Source organism: Pan troglodytes, chromosome 17, assembly GCF_028858775.2.
Source record: "Pan troglodytes isolate AG18354 chromosome 17, NHGRI_mPanTro3-v2.0_pri, whole genome shotgun sequence".
In the NCBI taxonomy this organism is placed as follows: domain Eukaryota; kingdom Metazoa; phylum Chordata; class Mammalia; order Primates; family Hominidae; genus Pan; species Pan troglodytes.
Window position 1 is genome coordinate 66,733,628 of NC_072415.2, and position 13,552 is coordinate 66,747,179.

Below are 13,552 nucleotides of genomic sequence, written 5' to 3' on the forward strand. Positions count from 1 at the left end.
CCTTTAAATGTCCCTCCTGGGCCAGGCATGGTGGCTCATGCCTGTAATCCCAGCACTTTGGGGGGCTGAGGTGGATAGATTGCTTGAGTCCAGGAGTTTGAGACCAGCCTGGGCAACATGGTGAAACCCTAGCTCTACTGAAAATACAAAAAACTAGCCGGACGTGGTGGTGCATGCCTGTAGTCCCAGCTACTCCAGAGGCTGAGGTGGAAAAAATCACCTGAGCCCAGGAGGTCCAGGCTACTCGTACCACTGCACTCCAGCCTGGGCTATGGGAGTGAGACCTTGTCTCCAAAAAAAAAAAAAAAGTCACTTCTAATACTCATTCTCCCTAGACCACCACTAATCTACCTTCTGTCACTAACGTTGTGATTATTCTGGACATTTAATATAAATGGAATCATATAACTATAATATGTGTTTTTTTTATGACTGGCTTTTATCATGTAGCATAATGTTTTTAAGGTTCACCCACATTGTAGCATGTATCAGTACTTCATTTCTTTTTATGGCCAAATATTTTTGGCCCTTATGAGTAATGCTGCTATGAGTATTACACATTTGTGTATGAGTTTTTGTGTGGACACATGATTTCAGTGCACTTAGGTATACACCCGAGCGTGGAATTGTGGGATCGTATGGTAGGTAACTCTATGTTTAACCTGTTATTTAAGGAACTGCCAGACTGTTTTCCAAAGTAACTGCATCATTTTGCATTCCCATCAGCAGTGTATGAGGGTTCCAGGTTTTCCACATCCTTGTCAATCAATAGCTGTTATCTTTTTGATTCTAGCCCGAATTTTGTGTGTAAAGTAGTATCTCATTGTGATTTGGGTTTGAATTTACCTGATGGCTAATGATGTTGAGCTTCTTTTCATGTTCTCATTGGCCATTTGTATATCTTCTCTGGCAAACTGTCTATTCAGTCATTGCCCATTAAAAAATTTTTTAACTTAAAATTTTTTCCTTTGCCCATTTTAAAATTGGGTTGTCTTTTTATTATTGAATCGTAAAAATTCTTCATATATTCTAGATACAAATCCCTTAGCAGATATAAGATTTACATTTATTTTCTCCCATTTTATCGGTTGTTTTTTCACTTTCTCGATTGTGTCCTTTGAAGCACAAAATATTTTAAGTTTGATAAAGTTCAGTTTATCTCTTTTTCCTTTGTTTGCTTATGTTATTGTTGTCATATCTAAGAAACCATTGCTAAATCTAAGGTCATGAAGATTTATCCCTGTGTTTTTTTCCTAAGAATTTTATATACTAGTTTTGCTTCTTACATTTAGGTCTTCGATCCATATTAGTTAATTTTTCTGTGGTGTAAGAGAAGGGTTTGACTTCATTCTTTTGCATGTGGCCATCAAATTATCCTAGCACTATTGGTCAGAAGGACTGCTTGTTCTCCATTGAATGCTATTGGACTCTTAAGAAAAATCAATTGACCATAAATGTCATGGGTTTCTATCTGGGCTCTCAATTCTATTATATGGTTCTTTGTATGTGTTCTTATCCATATCCTCTAGATGTCTATACTCGCTGTCCTAATTACCGTTGTTTTATATACTCACTGTCTTAATTACTATTGTTTTATATTAAGTTTTGAAATCCAGATATGTGAGTCCTCCAGTATTGCTCTTCTTTTTCAAGATTGTTTTGGTGGGGTCCCTTGCATTTCCATATGAATTTTAGAATCAGCTTGTCAATTTCTACAAAGAAGTCAGTTGGAGCTTTAATAGGGAATATGTTGACTCAGTAGATCAATTTGGAGAGTACTGCTATTTTAACCATATCAAATTTTCTGACCCATGAACATTGAATGCATTTCCATTTATTTAGATCTTTAGTTTTTTTTAGTGATATTTTGTAGTTTTCAGAATATAAGGTTTGTATTACTTTTGTTAAATTTACTTCACAGAATTTTATTTTTTGAATCTATTAGATATAGAATTTTTCCATTTATTTTATTTTCAGATTTTTCATTGCTGGTGTATAGAAATACATTTGAGTTTGCTTATTCATCTTGTATCTTACAACCTTATTGGACTTATTACTTCTAATGGTTTTTTAGTGGATCCTTTAGGATTTTCTGCATACAAGATAATGTCACTCTCCAATAGAGATAGTTCTACTTTTTGCTTTCTAATAGGGATGCCTTTTATTTCATTTTTTTGCCTAATGTTCCTGGATGGCACCTCCATAACAATGTTGAATAGAAGTGGCAAGAGTGGACATCCTATTTTCATTCCTAATCTTTAGCAGAGGGAAAGCATCCAGTCTTTCACTTTTATTTTTATTATTTTTATTTTTTTTGAGATAAGGTCTCACTCTGTTGCCCAGGCTGGGGTGCAATGATAGCTTACTGCAGCCTTGATCTCCCAGGTTCAAGTGATCCTCCTGCCTCATCCTCTTGAGTAGCTGGGTCTACAGGTGCACACTACTACACACCTGGCTATTATTGTACTGGGGCCTATCTCTCTTGTTAGCTCTAATAATATTTGCTTTATATATCTGGGTGCTCTGGTGCTGGGTGAATATATATTTAAAATTGTTATACCCTCTTGCTGAATTGACTCCTTTATCATTATATAGTGACTTTCTCTGTCTCTTCTTATAGTTTTTGTCTTGAAGTCCTGTTTTGTCTAAGTGTACCTATTCCTGCTTTTTTTGGTTTCCATTGGCATGGAATATCTTTTTTCATCTCTTTATTTTCAGTCTATGTGTGTTTTTATAGGTGAAGTGTGTTTCTTGTAAGCAAGAGATCATTGGGTCTTGTTTTTTCATCCATTCAGCCACTCTGTCTTTTGATCGGAGAGGTTAGTCCATTTACATTCAGTGTTATTATTGATAAGTCCTTGTTATTATTGCTAAGTAAGGACTTATTTCTGCTATTTTGTTTTTTGTTTTCTTGTTGTTTTGTGATATTTATTTCCTTCAGGTCTTCCTTTCAGTGATGGTGATTTACTCAGGTGATACGATTTATTTTCTTGCTTTTTATTTGTTGTGTATCCATTGTATGTTTTTTGGTTTGAGATTACCATGAGGCTTGCAGATACTATGTTATAACCCATTATTTTAAGCTGATAATAACACTATTTGCATAAACACAAACAAACAAGGACAACTAATAAAGACTCTACACCTTAACTTCCCTTGCTTTTTAACTGTTTTTTTTTTGTTTTTTTGGTTTTTTTTTTTGGGAGACAGGGTCCCACTTTGTCACCCAAGCTGGAGTGCAGTGGCATGACCTTGGCTCACTGCAGTCTGTTTTCCTGGGCTCAGGCAATCCTGCCACCCCAGCCTCCCGAGTATCTGGGACTACAGGCCCATGTCACTGTGTCAGGCTAAGTGCTGGAATTACAGGCATGAGCCAGGGGCCTGTCAGCTTTTTAACTTTTTATTGTTACTAATTATATCTTATTGTACCGTCTGTGTCTTGAAACGTTGTAGTTATTTTTGATTGTTTCATTTACTCTTTCTACTTAAGAGTAGTTTACACAACATAGTTACAGTGTTGCAATATTCTGTGTTTTTCTGTGTACTTACTATTACTGGTGAGTTTGTACCTTCAGATGCTCACTAACATCCTTTTCTTTCTGATCGAAGTACTCCCTTTTGCATTTCTTGTAGGACAGGTCTAGGATTGATGAAATCCCTTGGCTTTTGTTTGTCTAGAAAGTCTTTATTTCTCTTTCAGGCTTGAGGGATATTTTTGCTGGATTTACTATTCTTTCCTTTGGTACTTTAAATATGTCATGCCACTCTCCCCTGGCCTGTAAGATTTCCACTGAAAAGTCTGGTTCCAGACGTGTTGGAGCTCCATTGTTTGCTTGTTTATTTTGAGACAGTCTTTCTCTGTTGCCCAGGCTGAAGTGCAGTGGCATGATCTCAACTTCCTGCAACCTCTGCCTCCTGGGTTCCAGGGATTCCTGTGCCTCAGCCTCCCAAGTAGCTGGGACTACAGATGCGTGCCACCCCACCTGGCTAATTTTTGTATTTTTAGTAGAGATGGGGTTTTGCCATTTTGCCCAGGCTGGTCTCAAACTGCTGGCCTCAAGCAATTCACCCACCTCGGACCTCCCAGAGTACTGGGATTTTAGGCATGAGCCACTGTGCTTGGCCCAGTGTATGTTGTGTCTTTTCTTTTTTGGCTTTTAGGATTCTTTCTTTATCCTTGACCTCTGGGAGTTTGATTATTAAATACCGTGAGGTAGTCATCTTTGGGTTAAATTTGCTTGGTGTTCTATAAGTACTTGGATATTTGTATCTTTCTCTAGATTTGGGGATTCTTTGTTATTATTCCTTTGTATAAACTTTCTACCCCTATCTCCTTCTCTGCCTCCTCTTTATGGCCAGTAACTCATATATTTGCCCTTTTGAGGCTATTTTCTAGATCCTGTAGGCATGCTTCATGGCTTTTTATTCTCTTTTCTTTTGTTTCCTTTGACTGTGTATTTTCAAATAGGCCATCTTCAAGCTCACTATTTCTTTTCTCTGCTTGATCATTTCCACTATTAAAAGACTCTGATACATTCTTTAGTATGCCAATTGCATTTTCAGCTTCAGAATTTCTGCCAGATTCTTTTTTATTATTTCAGTCTCTTAAATTTGTCTGATAGAACTCTGAATTCTTTCTCTGTGTTATCTTGAATTTCTTTGAGTTTTCTCAAAACAGAGAATTCAAACCCTATTTCGAATTATCTGTCTGAACAGTCACGTATTTGTTTCTCCCGGATTGGTCCCTGTTGCCTTATTTCCTTCATTTGGTGAGGTTGTGTTTTCCTGGATGGTCTTGATACTTGTAGATGTTTGTCTTGTCTGGCCATGGAGGAATTAAGTATTTATTGTATTCTTCACTGTCTGGACTTGTTTGTACCTGTCCTTCTTGGGAAGGCTTTCCAGATATGCGAAAGGACTTGGGTGTTGTGTTCAAAGCTGTGTCTGCTTTAGGGGAGCCCCAAGCCCAGTAACACTGTGGTCCTTTTTTTTTTTTGAGACGGAGTCTCACTCTGTCTCCCAAGCTGGAGTGCAGTGGAGCGATCTCGGCTCACTGCAACCTCTGCCTCCTGGGTTCAAGCGATTCTCCTGCCTCAGCCTCCTGAGTAGCTGGAATTACAGGTGCGCGCCACCACGCCTGGCTAATTTTTGTATTTTTAGTAGAGATGGGGTTTTACCACATTGGTCAGGCTGGTCTTGAACTCCTGACCTCATGATCTGCCCACCTTAGCCTCCCAAAGTGCTGGGATTACAGACATGAGGCACCGCACCCAGCAGCACTGTGGTTCTTGCAGACTTGTAGAGGTACCGCCTTGATGGGCTTGGACAAGATTCGGGACAATTCTCTGGATTACCAGGCAGAGACTGTTGTTCTCTGTTCATCCTTTCCCCCACACAAATGGAGTCTCTCTCTCTGTCTCTGTTATGAATTACTTGGACTGGGGGGTGGAATGACACAAGCACCCCTGTGTCCACCTTCACTAGTACTGCACTGAGTCACACCTGAAGCCAGCATAGCACTGGGTTTTGCTTAAGGCCTGTTGTAACCACTCCCTGGCTACTGCCTATGTTTGTTTTAAGGCCCTGGGTCTCTACAATCAGCCAGTAGTGAAGCCAGCCAGGCCTGTGTCTTTCCTTTCAGGGCTAGAAGTTCTCCCAGGCGGCTCCAGCAGTGCTTTGCAAGAGCCAGGGGCTAGAATAAAAAATCTTAGCAGTCTACCTAGTCTTCTATTGTACTGTGGCTAAGCTGACACTCAAATAAAAGATTAATCTTTAAGTTTGGTACTTAAACTAGCATATTTTTGCATTTCTAGATTAATCCTCGAGCACTGTTGTTTGGTCATACAGCATCAATCACTTGTTTGTCTAAAGCTTGTGCTTCCAGTGACAAACAGTATATTGTGAGTGCGTCTGAAAGTGGGTAAGTATTTTCTCATTTGCCTCTTTTTCTCATGAGTCTTTATAACTAGCACCAATGCCTTGTAAGTAGCGAGGTATTTTTTTTTTCTTTTAGAATATCTCCTAAATAAATGCTTTGTATTGTCTAAATCTAAAGGTAGATATTTAAAATCTGATTTTAGGGATGTAAATTTTATCTGTTAATGATTTTATAATACTTTTATTGTAATTTATGATTATGTCCTTTGGCTTGCTTTTAAGGAACTCAGAATACTATAAAAGTTAAAGCACGATCATTCATCTCCATGTTGTTTTTATTGAGTTGCCAGACAACTTTGAGATTTCCTTTTAAAAACCTGAATGATGCTAGGCTAGCATAAATTTTGAAGATGATGCCATGAAAAAGTTCATAACATTATATTGATATGTATTAATACACTAACATAACTCTTTGTGTTCCCAAGTCTCAGAATGCAACTTGCTTTAGAGAGGCAGGTCATTGAACAGTAGTTGTAGAGCCCAATGTTATTAAATGTTTAAAAAGATTTAAAAACAGTTTTCAAAACATTTTTTGGTGCTTAGAAAATTACATATATTTATACAATATACTATTGAAGAAAGTTGGGGAACTTGAAGAGAATTATATAAGAAATTGTTGCTATGTGTGGTGGCTCACTCCTGTAATCCTAACACTTTGGGAGGCTGAGATGGGCGGATCACGTGAGCACAGGAGTTTGAGACCAGCCTGAGCAACATGTTAAAACCCTGTCTCTACAAAAAAATGCAAAAACTAGCCGGGCATGATGGTGTGCACCTGTAGTCTGAGCTACTTAGGAGGCTGAGGTGGTAGGATCACCCGAGCCCAGGAGATTGAGGCTGTTAGTGAGCTGTGATTGTGCCACTGCACTCCAGCCTGGGTGACACAGTGAGACCCTGTCTCAGAAAAGCAAAACAAAACAGAAATTGTTCTCCCCACTGAAGAGAACCTTGTATAATTCATTGGAACAAAAAGAAGCAACATAAGCTAAAAATATAATAGCTGTTGGTCAATTAAAGGATAATTCCCATTAGAATGCATATTTTAAATTGAATGCTCTTTGAAAAATTGTCTTATATAATACCATATGAGATATAGAAAATGGTATCTTAAAGAAAACCCTAATAATATCGGGATCATTGCATTTTATTAATTTTTTTTGTTAAATGTATTTCTTCAATAGACAAGGCATGTTGACATTTCTAATTTTCAATGTTATATCTTTCAATCTTTTATCTAGTTTTTTTGTATGCATTCAATAAAATTACAATACATACAGAATGAAAACTGGAATCTGGTATTTTATTTGCAAAAGTTTGAAATTCAGTTGACTTTAACTTTTGTTTTTTGCAGTTTGAAATTCTCTAGCTACCTGGATGACAAATATAAAATCTCAGTAGTTTAAATTAGAAGTTTATTTCTTGTTTTTGTCACTTGTCCCTCATGTGTCACTTGAGGCCTCTACTCTGCTTCACTGTTATCCTTACTTTGAGGTTCAGAGTGAGGGAGCAACCTCTGTGTGAAGCAGCCAGTCTCTGGAACAGAGCTCTGGAAAGCCTTGCATTGGTTCTGGCCAGAACTACTTACAAGACTTCATTAACCAAAAGGGAACCAGGAAATGCAGTCTTATTATGGGCCTACAAAGAATGTGGACTGTGGTGGGGGGTGGGCAGTTTGGAAGGGGTGTTAGGAGGGTCGAGGGAGGACTGGAAATTTTGATGAACAACAGTAATAACTGTATGCTACTTTTTCTGAAATATATTAGTTTTAATGGAAGATTAATTTTAAATCACTGTGACAAAGTTGAATGGTGCTTTAAAAAGTCACATTCAAAGCTGACCATTATTTTGTTTTATAGGGAGATGTGCCTCTGGGACGTGAGTGATGGCAGATGTATTGAATTTACAAAATTAGCTTGCACACATACTGGCATACAGGTTAGTTTCTATTTCTGTGACTCTAAGCACAAACTATTATAAGTATATAATTTAAAATATTTTTAAAACATTGAGCCTATATTTTTATATGAAAAATGGTGGGTGGTAGTAACAAGACAAGAAAACTAGAATTGAAGCAGTAAAAGTGTTCCTCGTAAGATGGTACAGTTGGGAGGGGTAAGAAAGGAGAGGAGACTAACGGGGAAAGATACAGGGCAAGCAAATTGCTGCTGCTTCTGCTATTCTGGGCTACCTTGGTTACCCAAGTGAGAGCCCCTTCACTACTTGGGAAAATGCTCTAGGTCCTAAATAATGGAATTCTTCCTTGCAAAATCCTTTGTGATTCCACTTGTGATTGACACAAATTGACCTACTTTTTGGACCATATCTTTTTTATTGCTCATGCAGTTGGTCCTTGGACATGTATTTTTAAAACTTTCCAACTCTTCAGAAGACATGACTGTTTCATATGCCTGGCTTAATATGTAGAGTGTTGCACAGGAATTTGTAGTTTCTGACTTACATTCCTGGTATTCTTTTTTACTTTTTCATAGCTGTCTAATTCTCTGTACTTCAGTTTACTAATTGTTTACTGTGTTGAGTGTTGGAAAAATTATTAATTATATTAAAAATATGATCAATTATGATTTCAATGGGAAAGGAAGAGAAGGTAACTCACATTTATTGAGCAGATACAGTGTAGGCATTTCTTGTATTGTGTTTGATTTAGTCCTCCTGACACCCTTACATATTAAATAGGAGTATATCATTTTACATAAAAGGAAGCTGAGGCCCTGATTATGTTTGAACATCAATCATCCTTCTAAATTGTATTTGCATATCTAGTAATTATAAGCTTATATTTCCCTATTTCTACTTATTTGAAATTCATGTTATTTTTGTGACCCACCTGAGCTTCCTTTTGATGTGATTTGTAAAGCTGATTTTATTCAGGTGTTTTATTAATTTATTCAACAGTTCTGTTTTAGATGCTAGAGGGGGATAAAAACAATTATCACAAATTCTGTTTCAAAATAACTCAAAAGGGAGGATAAGATGTTAGGAAAATAATTTTTGTTAGCTATTTAAAAATTTTAATATAACTTAATATATGTGTGTGCACACACACCCATATAATATGTACCATTTGGTAAATATCTAAAATTCTTACCGAAGAAGTTGAGCTTTAGGAGAATATTGTAATAACCTTGATGAATGCATATTAATCAAGTATCTAAATTAAAGGAGAACACTCAGAAATCTTTTTTCCTTTTGGCATGAATGTAGTTCTACCAGTTCTCTGTTGGGAATCAGCGAGAAGGAAGGCTTTTATGCCACGGACATTACCCTGAAATCCTTGTTGTGGATGCTACCAGCCTTGAAGTATTATACTCCTTAGTATCAAAGATATCACCAGACTGGATTAGCTCCATGAGTATTATTCGATCCCACCGAACACAAGGTCAGTGTATTATGCCTGTTAGGAGCTTTAGCACCATGACTTAATGTTTAGTTTACTAGAACATTCTACAATTTATCGTAAATTAATACTTTGGGATATATTCTTCTATGTAAGAAATAACTACACCAATAATTTATGGTCTGTTTCTTCCTTCATAAAGAAATCTTTGATTGAATGAAGACTTAATTGTTGGCTTATCTCCATTCCATGATGTATAGATCACCAGCTTTTGACAGAGTATATGGGTGATTATCTGAAGTGGAGGAAGAATAGCTTAACCTTTGGGGGTGTAGTTTTACCTTTGGGAAGAGCTGTAGTTTTACCTGTATATTTCTGGGGCCTGGTTCTGTCACTTGCTTAAGAGGCATAGGGAATGTTTCCATTTCAAATGGGGACAGTGAAAAAGGAGAGATTATACACAGTTAAATTTAATGGAAGTTCCTGGAAGGGGCTGATATGTACTTGATGCTCAATAAATATTATTATCTTTTCTTCATTTTTGTTGAAACCTCTTAATAACAACCATGAAAGCAGAAGTAAAGTTGTCAGGAAAAGAGTAATAGTTAATGCAGAACATTGAGTGTCTACTTTTATAAGCCTTTTAAGGAGCATTCTTTTACTTTCAAATGGCTTCATAGTTATGTGCTTCCTATAGAGGCCGGTAAATAACCACCACCACTACCACCGATATCAGCAGCACCATCACCTTGAGGACTTTCATTTACTGTGTGTTTACACTACCAAGCACCATGCTAAGCATTTACATATGATCAATTCTCACAATACTTAGTGGGGTAGGTACTGTTAATATTCATCATATAGATGAGGAGAATGATGAGAGTTAGTGTGATGACATCTTTGCTAAAGGACCCTGGAGTAGTTACTTTAACCACTGTGTTACACTGCTTCCCATTAGTGAATTGCCTTCAGCTTTATAGGAGCTTTTGCTTTGTAACCTCTTAGGGTAGGAAAATCAGCACATAGTTTTTCATTCAGTAGTCATTCAACAAATATTTATCGAATGCCTGCAGTCTTCCAGGTGCAAGGGATTGAAATATTAATACTTAAGGGAGTCAAATTCTAGTAAAGGACAATGATATATAAACAAGTAACAGTTTAGAGTGCAAAGTGTGCAAGATGGAAAAATAGTATGGAGAGGATGGCAGTGAGGCTGATTGAGGGCAATAGAGGGCTGCCCAGATCAGATGAAGTCTGATCTAGGATTTGGAAGTTGAGGAAGAGTTTAGCAGACATGCGATCAGGATGTTTCTGGCAAAGGAGATAGTCTGTAGGTACAAAAGCATTAAAATTATGATAGGTGTATATGTGAAACTATAGATTATCTTTTTCTGGGGCAAGAAGTATGAGGGAAGGAGTGGCAGGATATAAGGCTGGCAGAGCTGGCAAGAGACAGGTCTTGAAAGCCCTGTGTATCAGCTAGGGAATTCACTTTGTGGATCAGGGGTTGTCAAACTTATACTGTAAAGGGCCAGATATGAAATATTTTAGGCTCTGCAGGCCATATGGTCCATGTTTCAACTACTCAACTCTGCTGTTTTAGCACAAAAGCAGCCGCAGACAATACATTAGTGAATGAGCCTGGCTGTGTTGCGATAAAACTTTATTTACAAAAACAGCCAGTGGGCTGGAGTTGACTCATGAGCTGTAGCTTGCAGGCTCTCACTGTAGATGATGGGAAGTCTCTGAAGGGACTTAAGCTTTAAACTTCAAAGATGGGAGCAAATTAAGAGATTAGTTGCCCAGCTGAGAGTGGTGCAGGCCTGCACTAAAGTGGACTGTAGGAAGAGTGGATGCACTGGCTTCATTTCCTGCCGCTGTTCTTCTGAGTGTTGGTTCTGAAGTTTGTTAATAGGTATTTGTCAAAAAGGTGGGATCTCTGGTTAAATATATTTGGGAGATGTTTGGTAAAATAAAATTGAGCTGACTTCTCTAATGTGAACCTTCTCAGAGAGGTTTTTTGTGCATATTAGAGAATTACTGCTTTATTCCTAAGCATAACAGTGAGAATGAGATTTGCGTTAATTTTCCAGGCAATAGGGAACTAATCATTCATATATTTATCTCTAATATTAGTTACAATGAATCTTTTATTTAAAACAGATCTATATTTGTGACCAAGCAGTTTGCATATTTAAAATTTTTACACTCCTTTTGTATATGTTTACACTGTAGTCTGAACAGAATAGAATGTAACTTAAATCAATTAATTCCAATGCCTTACAGTGCCTAGAGAACTATGTGATATTGATAAGGTTTTTATTTAAAGATAACAATTTTTTAAATAACAGTAATAACTCAACTTTATTGAGAATTTAGTATGTGCTGAATGTTTTCCCTTGGCGTGTCTTAATTTTTATAACAACCCATTAGGATAGGTACTGTTGTTATTCATTTATATTTGCTTCCAGATAAGAAAATTGAATTTAAGATAGTTTGTTATCTAAAGTTCATTGGTTAATTAGTGAAGAAAAATGTGATTTTGCTTTTAACATTCCCCTCCTTCACTCTGGAGCCTACGTTGACTGCTTTCCAATGCTCATCCTCTCAAAATTCCTGTACGTGACCCTGGTGCTGTCACTAGTCCCTTACCTGAAGCTTAGGAACTTAGATTTTATATCATATCTTTCTCTTGATCACACTCTGTAGAGGATGTAATGTGCAATGAAGTATCTGGAAGGTGGCAAGGTATGTGGGAAAGGGGGAGAAATTTGTGCCTTGAAGAAATAAAGTGCTTGAGCTCATCCATGATAAAGAATTAAAAGTTGTAAATTTTGAAGTGTAAAAGTTCATTGTGAACATAGTAATCAAGAACATTTGAAATTATTAAAAACTTCTTGATTAGAAATAAAAAATTCAATTAGCTAGAAATAATTTTCCTTGAATTTTAAGGTGTTGGCCATCTTTATTAACTTGTGTTTCAAAACCTGGTTTCTGTTTCATGAAATAGAGAATTATGTTTTTCTGCTAATTGTAAAACATGCTATTGTTTAATTTTATTCAAGCAAAACATCTTAATATTTAGAAAGAAAGCGTATTATGTTCGTAACCTGGGCTGCTTTTTTGTCCCTTCTCATTTTAGAGGACACAGTGGTAGCACTCTCGGTGACTGGCATCCTGAAGGTCTGGATTGTTACCTCGGAAATAAGTGACATGCAGGTGAGAAAAAGGAAACTGGGGTGATTTCTCTGTTTTTATTCTTTGTAGCTCAAAATTTTAGTAATGATATGCCCCTTCCATTTTTTTTAAGGGGGAAGGAAAAAGTGATTATTTTTTGATAATTTTCTTATAGGCATAGTATGGAAGATTCTCTAGTATACTATGGGAGTGAATTTTTTATTTACTTTTAATGGCAACATCTGCTCTATCATGGATATAAAATAGAGAAACATATTGCACAGGATATGTAGAGGAGAAACGTAAAAGAGGTGAGGTTCTCCTCAACTGCTTCTGTTTAAATTGACTCAAAGGAAAAAAAAATAAAGCAAATCACCACATAAAATATACAAAGCCATTTTTAGTCATCTATTTCAGTTCTTTGGGCTTGAATTCCTTGTTCTTTTTTTTTTTATCAATGAGAAAGATGAAGTCTCTGACAATTTTGATACTCTCTTCAGCTAGGGAATTTTTAGGCATGGAATTCAGGAGAAGATAGAGAAATTAATTAGATTTTTTTAAAAAGCACATATAGCTACAGAAATTAGGATTAAGGCAGACTTTATCATCTGTCATTACCAGAGCCATGATACTCTGAGTCTCATCAGAATTGAAATCTCAGGGGATTTTGTAGCAACAGTATTTGTGTCTAGCTGCTTTTAGGGTATATCTTTGCTGCTTTTTACTACCTTGGCGCTTACCTGAGGGGCTAAAATGATGAACATATGAAGCGATGCCTTTATTTAATTTTGTTGCCTTTATCATTGTGTGATAATTTTAATTGACAATCATGCTATTCCTAAAGTTTTACAAATCTTTCTCTTTTCAGGATACTGAGCCAATATTTGAGGAGGAATCCAAACCAATTTATTGTCAGAATTGCCAAAGCATCTCTTTTTGTGCATTTACACAAAGGTCACTTTTGGTTGTGTGTTCCAAATATTGGAGGGTAAGATAATTATATAAATAAGAAGCTGTATTTTTATCCTTCAAGACATTGGTTTATCAGATTTCCAAAGAACCCTAAAGAAGTACTTGGTGCAA

The 13,552-nt window shown here is 36.7% G+C and overlaps 1 protein-coding gene across 6 annotated transcripts in view; it reads left to right on the top strand.

The window, feature by feature from the left end:
* Nucleotides 1–13,552, top strand: part of WDR7 (WD repeat domain 7) — a 377,397-nt gene that overhangs the window by 22,200 nt on the left and 341,645 nt on the right. For all 6 annotated transcript variants that reach the window (XM_009434062.5, XM_009434059.5, XM_523934.7 and 3 more), the window contains exons 3-7: nt 5,814–5,920; nt 7,794–7,872; nt 9,160–9,334; nt 12,435–12,511; nt 13,338–13,457. In XM_009434062.5, the coding sequence (XP_009432337.3) occupies nt 5,814–5,920; nt 7,794–7,872; nt 9,160–9,334; nt 12,435–12,511; nt 13,338–13,457 (558 nt within the window). The remainder of the gene's footprint in view (nt 1–5,813; nt 5,921–7,793; nt 7,873–9,159; nt 9,335–12,434; nt 12,512–13,337; nt 13,458–13,552) is intronic.